Here is a 23,322-nt window from a genome sequence, read left to right as displayed (position 1 = left end):
TCTTCCTAGCAGTTGTATTACATTCTCTAATGCCAAGTAGAATGAAAGGTTAAAGAGAAGTTTAAGAAAATCACATCAGAAATAAATTTTTGCATAACTGATGATCTGTTTAATAAAATAAGTAAAAAAAAAACATTAACATAAAGTAGATAAAGAAGTCTGCCAGTTCAATTCATCTTGGTTAGAAATATTAAATATAAGAAAAATGAGAACAAGTAGTCTCAGAATGGCAAGGCTAGGACATACTTGCTAGTAAAATATATATTTGAATAAAGCCATATTACTTCCAGTCTTAAAATAGTGTTTAACTACAATATAACTTATTGATCTGTTAATGTTGAATGTGATCCTGCTTACTGATATTTCCTGTAAGAATTTCATACTTTAATACTACAATACTTGACTTGTTGAGCAGTTCAATGTAAGAAGAACGTGATACTGTTCAAATCAATCATACCATTGTCAGTACATTGTAGTGGTATTTTGTGGAACTAATTGATAAGTTTTATGATTGTTTTTACTCTTTCGTAAAAGAGCAAATTAAAAACTAATTTAATTAGTAATTAAACTACTACTTCATTTATAATATAAAATTCAGTTATAGTGTGTTATTTCAGAAACATTTTTCATAAAGGAAATGTCACCGGCTGCATTTGTGATAATGATTTTACCTAATTCTTTCATGTTTGTCTGTACTTCTTACAATGTTTATACAGATAAAAAGAAAATTAGTGGATTAAAATCAAATGGTAACTACTGTAGCAACAGTTCAAATAAGAAGAAACAAGGGTGAGTGATCTTGTTATGAGATTAGGTTAAATATATCTTTGAAGTTTGTTTAGGTTTTGCTTCTTTTTTCAGATTATACTTACAGAAATAGAAATGTTTTCTCTTGAAATAGTAGTAAGTTTACTCAAGTCTCAAGAAATTGAGACTTCTCAAGAACATTGATGAACTTTTATCATTTACACAAAGATTATAATCTAAATCTTTCCCCAATTGAAATAGTTGAAAATTATTTTTATCCTTATGATTTTCTGATTTATTTACTTACAAATTAATTTCCTTGTTTACTGCAAATTAATAATACAATTTTTCTAAATTGATTTTTTTTGAAATTTTTTTACTTCTGGAACTACCATTAGGTATTAGGTGCTTTTGGTATACCATTAGGTATTGCTTCAGAGGATGAGATGATAAATTGATATGTTAAACCAGTAAAATATATAGATTTTCAAGTTAACAGTTTGAAATTTTAAAAAGTTAGAAAACTTAATTTTTTATTACAAAAGTGGTTTTAGATTTACAAAACTGTTCAATGATAATATATTTCAGTTAAATTATTTCTGATAAACTAAACATGATATCTATAATAAACATGATCTATGATATAATGTCCTTTCTTTATTAAATTTTCTATCTGGCCCAGAAGTGATCTAGGTAGGTTGGAACTTATAGAACATGCTCTGTTCTATAATTACCCATTAGAGAACACATTAGATTTTATCATCAGAACATCAAAATATGATTTTTTTAAATTTTTATGATGAACTTTCAAAGAGGTTATTAATGCCTGATCATAATGTGTAAGAGGAAAAACCTTTTAATATAAACTAAATAAATAATTCTATTTAACAAAAAAAAGTCATTAAGTGAAAGTGAATGACAAAATAAAAAGCATTTTAATATTTTGTGCCAGTCTTGCTGAGAAAAATAATAAATGGGATAGTAGTTTCCAATTGTCTTCTTCACTAAACTGAATGTACTATTGCACATCACAGTGAACAAAATTTTTTCAGAGAAAGAAACTCAGACTGTTGCATCTATTACCTCAGGTGCTTTTCATGTATAACAGCATAAGGAAGGCTGGGAGACAGATTACGTAAAACAGCAACAAATTAGTTAATATACCTGTTTTCTATGTATAACATTGAACTCATTTACACTCTCTCAACTCAGTAGAGAAAAATAAAAATAATAAGTATCAAGAATTATTATTATATTTTTTTTTATTGTCAGTATAAAATAATAAAATATGTGTTAATATTACTGAACTAATGAACAACTAAATTTTTTAGTTATAAATTTTCTTAATTTTTAACTCAATTTTCTTCACATCTCAGAAATGGTTATAAATTTCAATAATCAAAATAGTTTGTAGTAGAGAGATCTAAAATTGAATAGTGAGAAGATATAGGCGGTTGCTACATTTCTCAAAATAGAAATTTAAGAAAGTATTTCTCATGTAATAAATAGAAATAGATATCATGTTTAACTTATCAGAAATAATTTAACTGAAATATTTATCATTGAACAATATTGTAAATCTAAAAGCACTTCTGTGATAAAAAATTAAGTTTTATTAAGTTTTCTAACATTTTAAAATTTCAAACTATCAACTTGAAAATTTGTATGATTTTTACTGGTTTAACATACCAATTGAGAACACTTGTTTTTCTCCAGTAAACAAGGAAAGTAAATTTGTAAGTAAATAAGTCAGAAAATCATAAGGTTACAAATAATTTTCAACTTTTTCAACAGGGGAAGATTTAGATTATAATCTTTGTGCTACTAAAACGTTCATCAATGTTCTTGTCAGTTTTTGAATAAATAACTTCATATTGAATTATAGTACATATCACACTATTAAAGATCCTTGACCTCCATATGTGCTAGTAGTTGAGGGAATATGATCCCTCATGTCTGCCACATGAGCAAGTAGAATGGTGGGTGAGAATTACTTCATCATATCACTGATCAGACCTGTGTCTCACAATGGTTTTTACATTGAATAGTTGTAGACTGATGATTACTGTGTTGTTGAACTATTACTGTAACTTACTTTTTACGAACTATAATTTTTTCCTGCATTATCATTTGTAGACATAGTGGAATAGAGGATCCTTCACTGTGAATAAGCAGTTAAGGAAGTAAAAAAGTATTGATAAAATAAAATATTATGTTATTAAAAAAATTAGTCAAATTCTGGCACACTCACTGAGGTTCTAATTGTAATACTGCATAACCAAAAATATTACAGTTGGAATTTAGTTCCTATTAAAAATAAGTAGCTTAACTATTTACCTTTCAAAAAAGATACTATTGTAAGATAGATTACTTTTTTAGTCTAGCTGTCATGTACATATAATAATAATACACTTAAGTGTTCACAACGTTTGTGAAAATGAAAAATGCCTTATGCTAACTTAATGCTGCTTTTTTACCTTCTTATAATACATAGATTGCATAAATCTTGTCATTTATGATAATAGTAATAATCTTTGCCAATGAGTTTGAAGCTTAATAACTTTTGCCACTTTTCTTGTTCATGCAGTTTCATTTTATCACTCAAATTTTCCTTAAAAAACTGAAATAAAAGTACCCTTTATGATTGTTTCATAATTTATAACTTTTATTATAAAACTTTATCATTTTACATCAATGTGAAACATACAAAAAATAATTTAAAGTTACATCCTACTAACTGCATAGCAACTAATTTTTCTCATTTTTTTACTCAATGTGGGTTGTTTATCTACTCTAATTATCAGTCAGTTTTAAATAATAGATGTTTCAGTTAAGGAACATTGAGATGAAGTGACTTTCTTTCTTTCTTTCTTTTTTCTGTTTAGCCACCCGTAACTACCGTTTAGATAATTCTTCAGAGGATGAATGAGGATGATATGTATGAGTGTAAATGAAGTGTTAGTCTTGTACATTCTCAGTTCGACAATTCCTGAGATGTGTGGTTAATTGAAACCCAACCACCAAAGAACACCGGTATCCACGATCTAGTATTCAAATCCATGTAAAAATATCTGGCTTTACTAGGACTTGAATGCTATAACTCTCGACTTCCAAATCAGTTGATTTGGGAAGACGCGTTAACCACAAGACCAACCCAGTGGGTTTGAGATGAAGTGACTAAAACAAAGTAACTTCACTCTAGCAACAATTTGGCATTAAAATACTTCATCTAAACCAATTTCTTTCTGGAAAATGATAGAATTCCACATATGTCAGTACCCATAGATTACCAAATTTAATTAACTAATAGGTTGTGTTAACAGAGTTGATTAATTTGCATCAGAAGATGAAAACTGTTCTATTATAAAAATGTTTGAAATAGTTCTGTCATAATTACCTAAAGTAAACTTCCTGGTATAGTTATGAGTTTATTCTGTCTTTCACCTTTCTTTTATGTCAACACTTTCTTCATCCTTTTTTAGTGCCACTAGATTGCAATAATATAATACTTAGGCCTAAGGGAGACAGTTATCAAGAACCAATTAAAAAGTGCACTTAAAAAGCTTAGAAAATCGCAGCTGTTTATAGGAAACTATAAACACAATGAAAATTATTCTAATATTTTATAATGGTATACAAAAATTGGTAAACTAGGAAAATTTAAATGAAGGCTGTATAAACTTTTGTCTATAATTTATCAATTAATAGCTAAGAGTTCCTTCTTTGAATCAATTCCTCTTTACTCTGGAGACAGGTGATATTTTGGAGACTTTAGTGAATTAACTAATATCAATCATTTTAACACTGTTGTTTTATTTTTCACAAAACATCCAGAAGAGCAGAAAATGTTGCTGTTACATCAAAATGATAAATGCTGAAAAAGATAAATGCAACTTAGTTGAGTACCTCCTTGAATATAATTTGCAATGGCATATATCATGATAAAATTTCAATCAATAAATTGTTTGTTAATGTTCAATAATACTTAACATAATTTTTCTTTTATTTAGGGGTTTTTTGAAAGACGTTAAGACATTCCAAAGAAGTGAATTTTATCAATTATTTCTGTTGACCCTGAGGAAGTTACATACTAAGCAAGATTTTTTAAATTTAGCTTAATCTCATATTTAATTTTACTCACTTATCTCAAATCTCTTTTATTACAAACTTAATCAGATAGTGAGTTAATTAAAAGTTGCTCCATTACAGTACTAGTCAATAGTAACTTATTAATTAATGCTTATAAAGTTAAAAAAAGCATAAAAAAATTGGTTCTACTATAGTAGTACTGAATTTTTATATATTTGTCCATAAAATTATATTAATACAATGATAATTGATATTGATTTGTAGTTTTATTTTCACAGGTTATTTTTATATTTCACATTTTTCTTTCTTATGGGCTTGACTCGAATTCCTGATGTGCTAAACTGGTTTTTTCAACTGGATTGGTTGGTAACGATGGTATCATTTACAGTTCCTTCAGAAGGAATACTATTATTTATTATACTGATATGCAAACCTAAAATGAAGAAAGAAATATATGATAAATTATGCTTTCAGAAGAAATAAAACTTGCTAATGAACATCTGTTTTGAACGAATAACAACAACAATCTCTTGCAGTAAAAAAAAACTGACATAGATTAAATCTTAATGGTAATTTAAATTACATTTGATTATGCAATTTTTTATAAAATTCAATAATAATAATAATAATAATGAATAAATGAAATACAAACCAAAATAAGAAATTTGTGTTTTTTTTAATGCTTTATTTTGAGCAAGTCATTGAGTCATCTAAAAATTTCCTGGATAATTTAAGCAACTTTATTTAATTGGGGCTGACTGATAGCTGCATCAATTGCTTGTGAAATGCCAAATACATTTAACGTTATTGGATGTAAATTACTTCTCTAATAACCTTGCGACAGTTAAATTAATAGGGAAATTTATAGGGATATTGTCAGTTTAACTATGTAATTTTTGAGGAAATTTGAAACAATTCACTTGTTAATCAACTCTTCCTGGAAAAGTGCAGAATTTACACTGGGTTCAGTAGTACGCATAGTTTTCCTTCTTTTCCATAAAATAAGTGCAACCAATTTTAGCTTATTTTTATGGATCTTGTGTCAGACTTAACACAAATAATAGATTTATTATAAAAATTATCTAACTCAATATCCTAATTTCACCAATCCAAGCCATACTGTAAATTAGAATTCTAATGAAGTAGAGAAACATTAACATCCATGCTAATGATAGTTAAGGAAAACAAAACTGAGGAACTGTTAGAAAACAATTTAACTGTTATGACTAATAGTTGACAATTTATCAACCTTCTGCACACATTGTGAAATATTTAATTTATATACTTCCCAATACATTTGTTTTGTTTTTCTACATAATTAGTGTTTTCTTGAATGTTTCATACTTCTTGTTTATAAATAATATTTTTTTAGATTTTCAATCATTTTTACATCATTTTACTGTAATTATTGTTTATTTATACAGCTACCTGTATTATCAAAATTCTCAATAATCTATGAAGGAAAACGTATTTGTAATTTACTGTTTTTAATAAAATCCATCTGTCCTGGGTTCTGAATTCTTGGCGCTATAAAATTTATTTCTATATTTCCATGTATAATCTTCTTAGAAGTTTCTGTGGTGAATGAAAAAGAAAAAATGGATTATTTGTATTTATCATTAATTAATGGATCACAAAACTACTATGTTACAATAAATATTTAAAGAAAGCCAACAACTTTATATAGTAAGTAATTTAATATGTTCTTCATTCAATAATAATGTTGTTTCCTAATTGCTTTAAGGTGGAAGTCATTAACAAATGACTTCCACTAATGAGTGTCACTAATAATCCCATAAAGGAACTGCACATTAGTCATGAAAAGATTTTCTGTAATTTCAACTGTAATTTCCATGCAATTTTGAAATGAGTTATTAATCATTTTAGTATTAAAAAAAAATCATTATTACAATCTAGGTAATAGTTATAGCCGGCCTCTGTGGTGTGAATGGTAGTGTCTGGTTTGAATCCTGGTCAGGCTTGGCAATTTCACACATGGTACAAATCATTCATCTCATCCTCTGAAGTAATACCTAATGGTGGGCCTGGAGGGGCCATAATGTAATTATGTGTAATTATTATTGTGTACATAATGTATACACATTATGTACATAACAGTATTATAAATATTTTTCTTAAGTGAAAAATGACTACAAAGTTTTCCATTAAGACTATTTTTATGGAAAATGACCTATGAGTAAGGGAAGAATCAACATTAACAAAGATTTACTCTTATCAACAAAAGTTATTTACAGCCCTCAAAGTGGAATAAAGGCAAAACATTGATTTCACTGCTTTTATTCAGTGTTATTTAAACTTAAAGCCATACAGTGTTTAATGACCCTATTTTCTAAAACAGTTTTTAGGCTATAAATTAGATCATTACAATATCTCCTCATTATAATGTTGATGTTATTATCAAACAAAACTATTAACCTCTATTATAACGGATTTATGAAAATGACAGTTAGGGATGTTGTTTTGTGAATTCTGTGGGAGAAGGATCTTATTACAGATCTGAAAGTTATAACAAAAATAAATTATCATCTTCTCAGTGGAAGTTCTTTATGGAAGATCATTGATAAAATTAAAATCAGGACAGTACTTAACAAAGGTATGCCAAATTCACTGGTTTTTTCAGTCTAAGGTTTTTTTTCAATCACAGGATTCTTGGAAACAAAAAATCTTAAAAGAGGGCTGTGCCCTGAAATAAATACTTTATATTTTGTAAAAAGTAATTACAAACCATGTAATAATAATAATGACTTCAATAATATTAATTATAAAAATTAATTCAACATTTAAGTTCCATGGAAATTTATTTCGATGTTGTATCGTGAGCAAAGAATTAACTGATGATACATTCCTACAGTTGAATAAAGAGAATATAGAAAGCATTTATGAAAATGATCATTGACAAAAAGTATATAAAAATAGACAGTTTTGTCAAAAAACAGTAGGGACATTATTTTATGAATTCTACAGGAGAAAGATCTTGTGATTTGAAAGTTATAAAAAAATGTTCATCTTCTCTAGTAATATAATTAGTCTTGGTGAAGATACAGAATATGGAAAAACAAAGTCCCACATTTCACAGGTTAAAAGAAAAATGGTGAAAAATACAAAAAGGATTTTTTTTCTGAAATGCACTGATCATAAAGTTTTATTTACTTAGGTTTTAAAAATTATGTTGTCGAAATGGTGGCTGTTATGAGTGATACATCTGAAGCCATTCCTGGAAGTTTTGCATCACTTTCTATAGCATAGTTGAGGAATTCCAGAGGTAACTTCTCATATCATGTTCTTAAGTTGTTCATGGGTTTGAGACTGATGTTTGTAGATCCAACCTTTCAGATAGCTCCAGAAAAAATATTGCAGAGGCTTAAATCAGGAGAGCAAGGTCACTGAATATTGCCTCATAATGAAATCAGACATCCCAGAAACATTTCTTACAAAATGGAATAAGAGTGATGCTAGTGTGAGCTGTGGCCCCATCCTGTTGAAACTAGAAGTTCTCTAATTCATCTTCATCAAATTCTTTTAACTGGGGCTGGAGAAAGTTTTCCAACATTCACAGAACTGGTTGAAAATCACAGTAGCAGTGATGCCACCCTCTTCAAAAAAGTAGGGTCTCACAATACCCAAAATGGACAATGCGCACCATTCAGTCACTTTCAAGCTGTAAAGAGATTTTTGGTGACACTGTTGGGGGTTTACTGATACCCAGTATTGAAAATTATGCTTGTTTAAAGTGCCTGAAAGATGGAAATGAGCTTCATTGCTATTCAATACAATAAACTCAGGGGCACACCTGAAACGATTCCTGACACAAAGTTTCTCCGCCTTTCCCAGTCTTGCTTACTTAATTCCTGTGCAAGTATCACTTTTTACAGGTAAAAATTCAAATCAGTGTCATCTTTGATTGGAAATTATGAGTGCAGGAGTTTGTGAGCAGAACGGCTTGAAAACTGCTCTACAAACGCTCTTACAGCAGAAACCTTTTTCAGGCTTTTAATGGTCCAAGGATGGTCAGTTGGTCATCATGGTAATGCAGAACCAATTGTCCTTACATTTGCAATCTATTTCAGTAACATTTTCCAACCTGGAATGGTCTGTTAAATGGAAGTGCGTACAAAATTCTCTTTGGATCGTGATATGGACTCTGTGTTTTCAAAAAGGTTTCGATAACATAATAACCCTTTTGTTCACCTGACCGAGGCATAGTGTCTATTGACAAACTTCAAACTGTGCTCGAGCGAAAAGGGACCCCCCTTCTACCTTCTCATCTGCCCGGTCACTGACTTTGCAAAATGTGGGACTCATTCTGCTGCATCCAGTAGTTACAGAACACACAAAATTACTGGGATAAGCAGAGTGTATGTTGTTACAATTATTTGTACTTTTATCAGTTTATTTTGAAAGATAATAAAATTGTCTTTTTGGGAGAAACAAATGTGAATGGAGGCTGTATTGCAAAGAAAAGAATTTGAGAAGAAAACAAAACAAGGTAAGAAGCAAAGGTAAGCTAAAGACAGCAGACTCATCTCTTTACATACTGGTTTCAGAGTGCCTTCAATATCTAGATCAAAGGAAGAAGGAAATTACTATAAGAAAATGGACCTTTATTAGAAGTTGGGCAATGAAAAGGCTCCTTTTTATTATTAAGTATCCATATGCATCAAATAAGAAACTTACGACAGCAAAGATATAAAGAACGGAATTATTTTTAAAAGAATCTCTATTTGCTTTATCGACAGCTAGTTTTACAATTAGAAAATGTTGTATAAATCTGTAGATATTTTTGTTTTATATAATTTTGTTAATACTCATACAATTTAATAACAACAGAGTACTCCTTTTTTATGAATTAAAATTACATTTTATGTAATATTTAATTATATGTAATTAAGTAGAAAATATATATTGTTACTAACTAGTTATTTTTATAGAATTAATAACTAATTATTTTATTTTTCATTCTAAAAATATAGTTAAATGTATGATTCCATCAAATATATTTTGCTTTAAATTATCATTGGTTAAAAAGTATTAAAAAAACTTAATGTTGATAAAAATCTGATAGATATTAGAATTCATGACCCAGACACAAATAGTAACAACAACAACTGGTGTTAATATTTAACTCTTACAATACAGTTTTGTTAACTTCTTCTCAATTTTATCATTTATATTTAATACATGATATATTATTTTATATCAGATATGCTGTCTGGGAATAATATTATACAGAAATAAATCATACTGATTGGTACAATTATCACCTTCAAACTTCATGGTTTATAGTTTCCAGTCTATTAAATGTTTTGCTGATGGCAATTTATCTTTACATAACATCTTTAAATTTTACTTCCTGAACTGTCCAGTTACTACAGAAGGCATGAATTTATTAAGGTAATGTCAAATTACCAAGAGTCCAAGAAAATCTTTATTCTTAAACTTTTCATTGAACCATAAAAATTAGCATGACTCAAGAAACTATCATGTAATAATGCCAGCATTTAAAGTATTTTGACCCAGTTTTAATAACTAAGAGACTAAAAAAATATTAATTATGTTTTAATATTAACACACATAATGTGCAAATTGTAATTCATTAAGAAAACTTTTTGATTTATCATTCATTTGAATAATTTGATGTTATTTTGCATTTCATTACTTTCTTATGTGATAAATTTTTAATCTCAAAATATTTCAAAATGTCTGCTTCATGTATTCTGATTTTTGTTTTTCCTTAGTAATTTTTTTCTCTACAGAAACCTTCATTACTAAATTACTAAACTTGGATGTTTTAACATGTAGTCCATAATAAAATCTCATTTAATATTCATGGTCTGTTATTTTTAAATGATATTTTTCATTAAAATTTATGAAATATAAATCAGAATGGTTAGGTTTATGACAAAAATATATCTTTATTATACAAAAACTATACCTTCCTCTCAACCCAGGAAGATATAATTTTGAGCAAAAATGATTTGTTGAGTAATCTCTTGCTGGCTGATGAAAACCAATGAAACCTTGTATCATATGCGAATTTGCTAATTTCTATCAGATACTTTGTCATTAGAGATAACAGAAACTGAGGTAGATCAGATGATCTATAGCTTTAGCAGAATAAAGTTCTAGGATTTGATGGGATCATGGTAGAGCCCTTTATTCGTTCTGTTGGAATCTGTGTTGGTACTAGGACAGGATCTTTATTGAATAGGATGCTCTTTGCTGGTTATTTTCCTGTTTGTTGGAAAAAAAAAGTATTTTAAAACTTTTCTTTAAAAAAGGAGATAAGGATTCCACATGATCTCTTCTTATAGACCTCTTGACACTCTTGCCACTAATTGAAAATATTTTGGAAAAGATCCTGTACCTTCATAATGCTGATAGGTGACTTAGGTGATGATAGGTGATAGGTGACTTCTAGGAAGTTCTGATTGATAAGTATTGTTTTCTCCTAGACAAGGGTACAGACACATATTCTCAAAGTTATGGAAATTGCTTCTTCTAGTGATTCTCAATATGTTTAGGTGTCTTTTTTTTTCTTTTTTTCAGGACTTTTAATAATTTGCGGTAGCCCTCAACCTGTTTCAGCTCCAGAAGTGTGGCTGCATGTGAAATAAGATTAATGTACTATCTAGTTATTTCAGCAACAGAGTTGTTGTTCTTCAAGATGGAGGCTTAGATGTAGGAAATACTCTATCGAAAAGTTGTCCACAGGACACGACATTAGGACCTACATTCAGGGTTGTTGAATTCAACTCTTTGATGCAGTTGAATTACCTAGTTAGTGGGTGTTGTATCATCATGGGATTCTGCTGGTTAAAGGAGATTCGAGGACAGAGATCAAGTTCAGGGCAGGTCAGGCTTGTAAGACACTCCATTTGTGCAGTCAGCAGCATAAGATAGTAATCATTCCTGAAAAGACCACCATAATGCTGTTCAAAGGTCAGTTAGCTGATACACAACAAGCTTGTGTATCAATGGCAGGACATCCAATCAGATATGTCCCACTTTAAGAATAGCTAGGTGTTATGCTTGATGAGAATCTTCGATTCAAGAACTACTTTCAATATGTTGCTAAAAAGGCATGTGATGCTTTCATGGTGTCTGTGGAATAGTCCATTCTGATTCGAGGTTAAATTTCACAACCATGCTTGTTCTTTATAAAGGTGTTTGTAAAAACTTTCATGCTGTATGCTGCACCTGTTCAGGCTCAATGAATTAGACATAGAGATTACAGGAATATTTTGTTGAGAGCCCAACATCTTCTACTAATGTCGGTGATTGGTGGCTGTAGAACTGTCTCGTGCAAAGCAGTCCTTGTTAATGCAAGTGTTAAGCAGATTGATATCCTTGCCTTGAGCATCAATTGCACTATAGTGGTAAAAGAGTAGGCCAACTCACATCTGGATGCATGTGAGAGATTGAAGACCAAGGTTTCCAATCGTGGCAAATTAGATGGAATGGATCTTATGATAGTCGTGACATGAATGGTACTTTCCCAAATGTGAAAGTTTACAAATTTCTAGATGGTTTTCCTTCAGTTGGCATATGACTCAGTTTATTTCTGGACATGATGCTTTTAGAGATAAGTTGAATAAGTTTGGTTTGGCTGGCTCAGGTTTATGCCTGGATTGTAGAGTTGATGATAATGTATACCATGTCCTGTATGTTGCCTGAAGTATGAAGCTGAACTTACTAGAATAATAATAGAACTTGGGAGAATTAATTCTCTCTTGGATTTGTGGGTAAATTGGAAAACCCTAAGAGAATGGAATATAGTTGCTGACTTTCTTAGGTTTATGGTCCTGCAGAGGGTTGCTGAAGTTGATTTGATGCTTTAATAACTAAAGTAGCAATTTGGGTAGCTGGGGGCCCACTTGGGCCCCCAGCCCATAACCGTAAGTGCCCAGTTAGTTTAGCTATTCATTTCATTTCTCTATGATGGAGCTGTGTTTGTAAGGGTGAAAGCATTGACCTAGCTCTCAAAAGCAGATCAGATCAGAGTAAGTTAGTGTTTGTCTCTTTGCGAAATTGTTTTTGATGAATTAAGAAATGAACTGGGGTATTTATAAGACAAAATTGCTGTTAGAGTCAACAGTTTAAGAAGTATGAGAATGAATTTAAGAAGTATGAGTATGAGAATAGTAGATTCAAATTAATTTATATACTGCAATGCAATTTTGAAATTTATTTAATGAGTGATTATTCTGGGACCTTCAGTGTTAGAATGAGGTGCAGGAATCTGAAACAGTTGACAACTTGAAACGGTTAAATAGCTGAAATGCTTAAATAGTTGAGAGGGCTACAAATTAAAGTAGGTGAGCAAAATGTTTGGAAGAAGCTTACAATGGAGACAATAACAAAGTTGAGTTAAAACTTTGATGGAAATGATTAACAAAGCATTTGCATCGGTAGCATCCTGATGGTGACCAAACTGATAACTGTGATATGTAATTAATAAGACGACCTCCAGTAAAGTCCATCATGGCTACGAATTGGGGGGGGGGGGCTAGTGGCAAATGGAATCATCACAAATTGGGTGTCTTTCGCTACAGAGGTCATGATATATACTGTATTTATAGAGTTTATTTATATTTGGAATTTGTACCCACACTTAATGTTAAATAACTGCTTCAGTTAAATAAATAAAACATTATATTAAATGATGTTCTGTTATACATAGAAAACTTTCTTAAATATACAGTCTAACTTCTATGCAACAAAATTAAATATTCGAACTGTAAATGTGTTATAAAAAACGTGTTTACTTTGAATGTGTTATAATTACCGTAGTTCTGCTGATTATTGATTTAATTTTATGTAGATGTTGATAATTATAGTTAGAGATTTTAAAGGCTTTACATTATGTTCAAAGATATCAGAGCAAGGTTTAAAAATCAGAGAGATACATGCACCCATGTTACACAGCTATACATGAAAAGAAATGAAAACAATGTTGTAACATACAAACAATTAAACAACTAATTAAAAGGCACTCTCAACCACAAATCTATTAATTATACTTTAAACTTGAAAACATACTTATACAATTTTACCACAAACCTTATCAAAAAAATAAAGAATTGGGCAAAAACAAATTCAGTCATATATAGGGAAGCTACCCTTCCCTATTTTTTGCATACTAGCACATATTTCTCTGCAACACATAGAACAAACTCATCACTAACAACCTGCTCACAGTATAAAACAATTTATCAAATTATGTTGATGACACCACTTAATGTACTGAGCCAATACAAGACAATGCGAACAACTATTTTTTACTATAATACATACAAAATTACACCAGAAATGAAAGATGCCTGTGGAATATTTAAACTTGGTATTACTCCAACTATACAATATTTTAAATAGGGTACAGTTTCAAACAGGTACAATGAACACAAGAGCCTCCATTGAAATTTGCCAACCAACCGAGTCAATATTTGCCAACCATCTTACAGATACAAATCAAAAGCACAATCATTTACAATCAATCATCCAATCAACAATTAATCAATCACCAATCAAAAATTAATGATGACAACCTTTGATAATATTTTTTAACCTTGATAATAAGTTCTTCTTCTTAGAAATGAAATACTTAGTTTCATTATGTAACATTTATAAAATAGATTTTAAAAGATTCTTAAATTGCAATATAAAGTCAAAATTAAAATAATTCTTGTAATTAATTTGCTATAATCAGTTAAACAATTTTTCTTAAACCATATACTCCAGTTGGTACTTCACAAAACAATTCATTGACATAACTATCCCAAAATATTTATCTTCAGTAATCCAAAAATGAACAAATTTCTTTATTATTTTCAGAAGATCACCATTAAGAAAAGTATTATCTGCAGAACTACTTGGTTTCATTATAACATAACTCTGTGAACATCTGTGTAAAAAAATAATAAGTGTTAAATATTTGAGATAGACTTTAGTCTAAGAATTAAGTCCAAGAATTCATTTATGCTTATTTCTTTAAATGAAGTATTCTATATATTACATTACGTTAAGCTTCAAAAGTGAAAGTTTAAATTTCTTCTTCAAAACAGAATAGATAACAACTTTGGAACAGCAGCATCATGACCACTTCTTCAGCTAACAATTCATGAACTATGAGGTGTTGTCACTAGATACCTCCTCCTTGACAATTTCCCGTTATCAGCCCAAATTTTTGCCATCAAAACTGCTAGGAAGCTTTCCCCAGAATGGTAGGAGAAAATCAAAAATATATCACTGTATGCTGGATACAACAAGAAATGCTCTATGCTGGATGCAACACGTGTTTTAAATAAGACTGCCGTTTAGATGCCTGTAAGTCTAAACCAAGGGTGGCTGCTTGGGATACCATTCTCTTGATGTTTCCTTTGTATACCATTCCAAGACTCCCTGAAGACAAACCCTCAAACCCTACTCTTGATGGCCCTATCTTCTTCGGTTTGTGAATTTTATAGCAGTTGACATGATTATTACAGTTTATAAAATTAAACTAAGATGATGCCATTTAACTCATTGAAGAGAAGTCATAAAATTAAATAAACAGCTTGTTTGAACTTTTTTTAAAGTCATTTGTATGTCAATACATGAATGCTGAACTTAATTCAGCCCTATGAATAGGATATAGCCTCTTGAGTAACTATATTCTATAATTACGGCTTAAGTTTTGTATTACAAAATTTAAAAGTTAATTTTTACTTTTTGATTTCTTTCTCTCATTTACAGTGAAATCTTTTGATTCTACTAATACTTGATCCAGGTTTTCTTTATTTATTTGTCGGCCTCTATGGCGTGAATGGTAGCATCTTGGCCTTTCATCCAAAGATCCCGGGTTCGAATCCCGGTCAGGCATGGCATTTTCACACATGCTACAAATCATTCATCTCATCCTCCAAAGCAATACCTAACAATGTTCCTGGAGGTTATAAAAAGAAAAGTTTTCTTTATTTCCTTATTAAATTATGATAATTTTTGAACCATTTTAAAGCTTTGGTAACACATAATAAAAAAAACTTTTTAAGCATAATTATCTTCTTTTTTTTTAGATTTTACTAGTCCATCTAGATGTACACAATAGCCAAAGCCAATTCTTTTACTGAACAAATTACTTGTGTCACTTTTTTATTCATAAATTCGCCGCTGTTTTTCAAACATATAACTTAACATCAATATTCGATTATAAATAGAATTATTAAAGAACTGAATAGACACATCTGTTCATTTAGATATGATAAAGTTGTATCAACTGTCTGGAAACTTACCTTCATTATTGATTGATCCTCTCATACTTGCTACATTTCAGTAGATTACAATGCTGAAGTTATAGAAATAATTAGCTAGAAATATTCATTGTGTTGATGGTCTTATGTTGTTTTTCAGAAACCAAATCTCTTTGAAACTTATATGGCGACAATTAATGGATTTTTCCACCTAAAAGACACATATTTTTAATAATGATCAATTTTCCACAAGTCATATTTTTCTTAGTGTTCTTTATGATGATGTGCTAATGTTGTAGGAATTTCTGATAAAGTAAATACCATTACCTGAGGTCTCTCAAGATATGAATATGGCAGATTTAAAGTATTTAATCTAATTTAAATTTTTTACACATTTAATGTATTTAAATGATTACAATGTAAATTTAAACCATCAAGTACTGACGAAAAGCCAAAAAGTCAGTATTCAATATTAATTTTATAATGACAGTATTGTAAATTTTAGTCGTGGATTTAATTATAGGGAACTCAATAAAAGTAGCAAAATAATAAAAGAAAAAACAACAAATTTCTTTAATTTACAGATTTGTAAAAAATTACGAGTGTGATTGTTTAAGCAAGAAACCATAACAATATTGTTGATATTGAAAGGATTGGCCTTTAATAAAGGATGGTTTTACCATTTACATCAGGAATGAAAGGTTTTGTAACATTAAATAATTAAAATATTTAACTATAATCTTGTTATTCAAATTAAACCCAACTAATTAAAAACATTATTATTAAAACAAATATACTAACATTTTTGGTTTGTCTTGTAGTCATCTTTAGATGCTGTTCCTAATACCTTGGCATAAGCTGATGTTATTGGTAACAGATTTTTTAGTAAACACAAATTTGAAAGAAAATAAATTGTGTTGGATTTGAGTTAAAAAAAATTCTGCATGTAACTAATTTGTTTTGATTTATTGTTAATTTTTTTTTTTAAGTTAGATTTTTAATATTGTTCTTCATCGTGGTTATATATCACCTTTAGCATCCGGCATAGGCACTTTGTATCTATGCTATATTATATGTGGAATATTTTTCGTTATGATATTACACATGTTAGTTGTTGATTTTATTTGTTTTATATCACTGTTAGTTAATTTTTAGGTTTGGTGTTGTTTAGTTAAATTGATTTCTATAGTAATATTGTGTCTGGGTACTGATAAAGACGCTTCATTGTGCACCCAGGAAAAAATCCTTCTCTTGGTTATTGATAAGGAAAGTGATAAAGAACTATTATATATAAAGGAGAGGAAATGACTGTGAAAGTGATGTGAGGGAGACATAAGCTAGGCAAGAGTAGAAGAAGAAAAGTCAAGACTGTGTAAAACAGAGGAATGCTTTAAAGAGTAAACTGCAATTTTACTGTTATTATTCATTTTAGCGTAATGTGCATTGTAATAATGAAGGTGGAGAAAAAATTCAGGAAAGTAATGATAAGGGCAGAGGTATTTGCAGATATTTTGGTGTGGGGAAAATATAAAAAAATTCAATGGAATCCTTAATTGGAGATAAGGTGCAGTACAAAGTTAAATTTAAGAATAGTTAAATAGTAATCATAAACTGAAAGAAGAATGCACCTTCTTTCATGTTATGATTACTGGTATTGATTAATGGAATGGAGTGGAGAATAATTAAGGAAATTAAAAGGTTTGTTAAAAGTGTCTGGGAATAAAGACGAGGAAGTAGGAAAAGGATGAAGGACCATGGTTGTACTACATATATCAAAGTGATGTAGATAATTAATGTTCGCTTTCCTGTGTGGGAGGTTTGTTAACCTCCCACACAGGAAGGTGGGAGGAAATGTAAGTACTTCAACTTAGTTCAAGACTAAGTTGAAGTACTTACATTTAATGGTAATTACTTCTAGATGCTGTCCTTCTGGCCTCCATTATGTATATTATTTATGTTATTAATTGATAAATAATATTAAAAATTATTAATAGATATTATATTTCAAAAGTTGTTTCAAAGTAAAATAAGATTTCCTTTCTAGGAAGAATTTTACTGAATTTTTTAGTTAGGTGCCTCTTCTAAACTTCTTCAAGTTGGTAGCAGTTTATTAAAATTTTTTGACTTTATCCAAGAATGCTAACTGGCTGATCGATTTGTTATCTTTTATTGCCTTTAATTAATTTCTGTTTCTGTCATAATAATATAATAATTAAAATTATTCAAGAGGAGCAGATCTTTATTATTAATACAAACACATTTGATCTGAAATAAAACTAGATCTACCACTATTAAAACATTACATTGATAAGATTTAGTCCTAAAATAATTCCTTTGACGCAATTTGCATGTAACATCTGTAATTAAAAAATCTAGTTTTTCCTCCTCAGAAATAGTCCAAAACATAGTACCATAATTCAGATATTTTTATACAGCTAAGTACACTCCTTTAATCTCCTCTATTCAACTAAAGTGCAGCAGTCTCTTGTATGAATGACAAAAATTTTGGCACTATGAAATGTTTTTATTGTTGAACAGCTTATTAAAAAATGTTGGAATTATATTTATTAACTTATTCATTATTATATTATTTTTTTTTGGTTACGATTTATTCATAGATTATATTTATGTATGATTATACTAATTTATTTATTAATTGTTTTTCAGCTGAATGATTCAGTTAGTAGTGAAATTAATGCCATAGTTAATAATTTATTTCCATTAACCAATACTGATTTTTAATGTTTTCAGCTATGCAGTATAACTACAAAAATTTATTCATTTGATAACAATTAATCATTTTGTATATTACTTATATGAATGATTTAATTTTTTTTTATTGCATCAAATTAAAAATTCCAATCATCATAAAGCACTCCGTCAATTTATGTAACAATTAATTAATTTAAAGAATTTTAGCAGAATAATTTAGTTATCTATAATATTAGTTATTCTTATTAACTTTTTTGTAATATACAATTTAAATATTTTGATGTTTATAGTTGTGTCTTCTAATTACAAAAATTCTCAAATTTCATTTAAATGTCAATGTTTTTGACAACTCACTTGCATAAATGATTTGATTATTGGTTATTACTGAAGTGTAAAACATCAAAACATCATATTATATACCATGAGATGTTGAATCCATGAAAAAAATCATAAGTAAAAGTATCTGTTAGTAATAAAACTTTTTTTTAAAATGTTTTTCATTTTTTTTTAAATTTCTTATGTATCCTAGTAATGTAGTTAACTTATCTGCTTATTATTATGCTTTTAGGTTATATCATTTATCAACTAGTCATCTTATATTTTATGATTTTTTTTTTCATTAAAGATATATAATGTTTAAATAATAATTTTCTGCTTTAACCATTCAATTTTAACTTTACTACGTTAGTATAATTAATTCAATTTTAGGAGGGTTTTAATAATTTACTTCTTTATTGTATAAAATTCAAGAAAACCATTTATCACAAAATACACCAAGCATAAGATGAATTTTAGGTGCAAATTAATATGTAATATTTTTTTATGGTATCAATAAAATATGTAATTTTTCTAATAAAAATGCTCATTTGTATTTTTATTTTTTTTTTTTTTGCTGCATTACATTAAAACTATCATTAATCATTGTTAATAATGTATTTTCATTAAGATATTTTAACTTTCCAATGATAACTGTTATATGACATAAGTAAATTAGATTCTACATTGCTACATTGCTGATTTTTGTGCTTCTATTCATGTGGATGTTTTTAATATTGTTTATTTAATTTCTAACAAAATTAAAAAAAAAACTCTTATAGTCCACCAAACATGAGTTAAATTCAACTACTGGTTTAGGGATAAGTGTTATAAGGGTGTGATCTGATAACCAGTACAGTTCCTTGTTACATGGTGGCTTATTTGCTAAATCATTAAGCCAAGTTTATATATTTGTTCTGGTCATATCAGCCAAGAGTTAGTTGACAACTACAACTACTGGAAAGGCTTCTTTATCTTGTAGTAATCACTCTTGTTTGGATTCATTTCATATACTCACCTGTTATGTTAGAACCTACAGTATGGTCATCCATTTTTCAAAACCAATACAAGCATTATGTGAGCAATTTGTAGGCTTATTTATAAATTGCCAATATTTATCTGTGTCATAATACCCTTATATGATTTATGGCAGATTTTAGTTGTGTTATCCTCTCAAACAATTCCCCAATGCCATTACTTGTTCATAACTACCTATTGAAATTACTTTTTATACACCACTATCCATCATTCTTCTATATACAACCTAAAGATGCATCATGCAGCCTCTTGTTTGCTAATCCATATGGTAATTAATGTCACAATAACTTCATACTTATAACTTAAAACTAATTTACCTTCTTTATCATAAAAAATACAACAGGGATCTCCTGCTTATATTTGAATTATTATGGAAAATGTACACATTGATGTTTTAGTAATACTTATTATCACTTAAATACATGAGAAACTGGGTTGGTACTTGTATAATTTTTACCTTCCAATCATGATGAAAATCACCTATTCTGTTAGCATCTACATAAATCACTAACATATATATGTATATATTCAAAAGCATAAATAAAAGTCAGCTCAATCCATCAACGTACAGAATTAATAAGAGCTCTTACCTTATTTTATTATTTTTCTTTATCTTTTACATATAAAGAGCGCTTTTGAGGAAATTCCTCATCATCAGTTGATAAAAATTAAAAAAATATAATTACACATTAAAACATTAAAAAGATTAATTACAATTTAATTAAAATTATAATATTATTAATTATATATTATTGATCACGTTTGTGGCCAGCCACAAAATACAGCCACTAAAAAATATATTTTTGTTGAATTCACTATATATTATACCTAATATAATATAAATTTTACCTAATATTAACAAAACTGCTGCTATCTGTAGCAACTTTGATAAGGGTATCATTATCAAATTCTGTCTGCAGATTGATCAAGCTGAATTTCTGTCTATATTTATATATGATATTTTTCTAAAATTTTTAGTTTTTTATTATTATCATTTTCTTTCGTGACTTCAATTATTTCCAAATTAATTTTTAAGTCAGCAATGGAATGTTTATTCACTGTTAGATGATTGGCAACACTAGAAAAACTCAATTTATTGTTTATATAATAACTAAAATGTTCTGCAAATCTTACTATAAATGATCTATTAGTTTTCCCAATATAAATCTCATTACAATCATTACATTTTATTCTATAAATGCCACACAAACTATTAAAATCGTTATTACAATTATGGTTTTTTAAATGTCTTATTATATGGTTGCTGGGCTTATATGCTGATTTATATTTTTCATCATTATAAACATTAATTAAATCTTCAGTAATATTATTAGTATAAGAGTATTTTATAAAGATATTATCAATGTTGTGTGTATTATTTTTTTAAATGTTTATGTTTAAATGTTTAACATGTTTCAACATTGTTATGGTTATAGATTTTAAATTTTGTTTTTTATAAATATTATCAATTAATAATGCTTTATTTTTACTGCAATACTCTTTATAATATTTATTTCTGCATCTAATTTTTACCTGTTATTTCATGTGTAATCTATCGCTCTATTCAACATGTTTGTAAATATTAATTTTGTGTGACCATGGATGATTCAATTTTCTATTAATAGTTATTTTATTTGCTGTAGGTTTTCTATATGCTGACATTATAATATGATTCTTTTTATTGATTTTAATATTAATCTAAAAAAGTTATTTTTCTACACTTATCTGTTTCAAATATAAATTTTAAATTGTCATGATAGGAGTTGAGTTTTTTCAATATTATAATATGTTCATCATTTATAACAGGTTCAAAAATAACCAAAATGTCATCAACTATCGAACCCATAATAGAATTTTGTGTATATGAGTAATACCATAAACTATCTCATTTTTGAATTCCTGCAAATACATTTCAAACATAACAGCCGATAAAGGAAACCCCATCAGCAAAGTATTCTCCTGTATACAATATACGTCATTAAATTCGAAATAGTTTTGTTGACATATGTTTTTAATAATAGTGAGAAATTATCAATAAATTTTGGGTTCTCATTATTATTTTTTAATTTATTTTTTGTTATACAAGTTGTATGATCTACAGGAATATAGGGTACATGTTGGTTATGTCATAACTTATCATTCTAGTATTTTTATTTATTGTCAAATTATTTAATTTGTTAACCGAATCATACCCATTTTCTATATTATATTTATTTGGTAAATCAATCTTATATCTAACTATGTTGGTGATTATTTTGGTAATAAAATAAAAAAGTGCAGATTTAAAGTTAATTAACAGACGCATTAGGTTACCTTGCTTATGTATTTTAGGAAGACCAGTAAGTTTCGGGATAAAAATATATATGTAAGTACATAACATGTAACAAATAATGTTCATCTATTTTTTGAACTCACTATACATTATGCATCACACACAGCCAGTTAAGAAACAACTGAGATTACAGCAATTTTGTTCAATAATATATTTTTTCCAATAAATTTACAGTATTAGAATAACATTATATGTAAGATTGTTAAAAATAAGTAATTTGTGATGCAGATTTCTGAAAGATAATGGAAATGTCAATGACCATTATATGCAGTGTTATCACCATTTGATTTTAATGAACCGCTTCTCCCACTGGAATACACATCACTTATCTAAAAATGAAAAGACATATTTAATAATAAAAAAAAAAAGAAATACTATTCAAGTTTAAGTAAATTTATGTAGACATGACTTAAAACTAGGGTCTACCAATATATTAATTAGGCATCTGAGGAATTTACAGTTATATACTTATAAACATAATAACTGATTTAATTTGGTAACTGCAGGCTTTTGCCCAATTTTAGTATTCTTCTATTATTATACCTAACAGTAGTGTTTTCACAGTCTCAAAACTGGATGATCACCCAGACAATTGAAATAATTACATATAAAGTTAGAATGACAACTTTCAGTACTGTCTTCATCAATTCTGTTCCTTCTGTCATAGCAGGTAATTAATTTGTTTTTACTAAGTTTGACAATTTTTAAACAATTTTAAATAGGAATAACTTAACTACTGTAACGATAACATTAAATAACACACCTTCAATAACAATAAAACCTTTACACGCATGCACACAATTTTTGAATACTCATATATCGATAAAAGAAAAGCATTAAATT

General features: G+C 28.4%; 2 protein-coding genes across 6 annotated transcripts in view; one reads left to right on the top strand and one right to left on the bottom strand.

Moving 5' to 3' along the window:
• Window positions 1-635: 635 nt before the first annotated feature.
• Window positions 636-5,398, top strand: LOC142320167 (uncharacterized). The gene is made up of 2 exons (XM_075357851.1): window positions 636-789; window positions 5,115-5,398. The coding sequence occupies exons 1-2, from the start codon at window positions 638-640 to the stop codon at window positions 5,317-5,319; spliced, it is 357 nt and encodes a 118-aa protein (XP_075213966.1). The 5' UTR covers window positions 636-637; the 3' UTR covers window positions 5,320-5,398.
• A 17,142-nt stretch (window positions 5,399-22,540) lies between these two features.
• LOC142318798 (putative sodium-dependent multivitamin transporter) overlaps window positions 22,541-23,322 on the bottom strand; it is a 122,282-nt gene continuing 121,500 nt past the window's right edge. For all 5 annotated transcript variants that reach the window (XM_075355286.1, XM_075355287.1, XM_075355285.1 and 2 more), the window contains one exon: window positions 22,541-22,808. In XM_075355286.1, the coding sequence (XP_075211401.1) occupies window positions 22,731-22,808 (78 nt within the window). In that variant the 3' untranslated portion in view covers window positions 22,541-22,730. The remainder of the gene's footprint in view (window positions 22,809-23,322) is intronic.

The sequence above is a fragment of the Lycorma delicatula genome, chromosome 2, assembly GCF_047948215.1.
Source record: "Lycorma delicatula isolate Av1 chromosome 2, ASM4794821v1, whole genome shotgun sequence".
Taxonomy (NCBI): domain Eukaryota; kingdom Metazoa; phylum Arthropoda; class Insecta; order Hemiptera; family Fulgoridae; genus Lycorma; species Lycorma delicatula.
The sequence above is the reverse complement of the archived record's forward strand: the minus strand, read 5'-3'. Positions and strand labels throughout refer to the sequence as shown.

Excerpts from the sequence above, each read along its gene's own strand:
- LOC142320167 (XM_075357851.1), top strand. The coding sequence starts at position 638 with ATGTCACCGGCTGCATTTGTGATAATGATTTTACCTAATTCTTTCATG. Across the intron at positions 790-5,114 it reads TCAAATAAGAAGAAACAAGG|GTTATTTTTATATTTCACAT; the intron begins GTGAGTGATCTT and ends TTATTTTCACAG.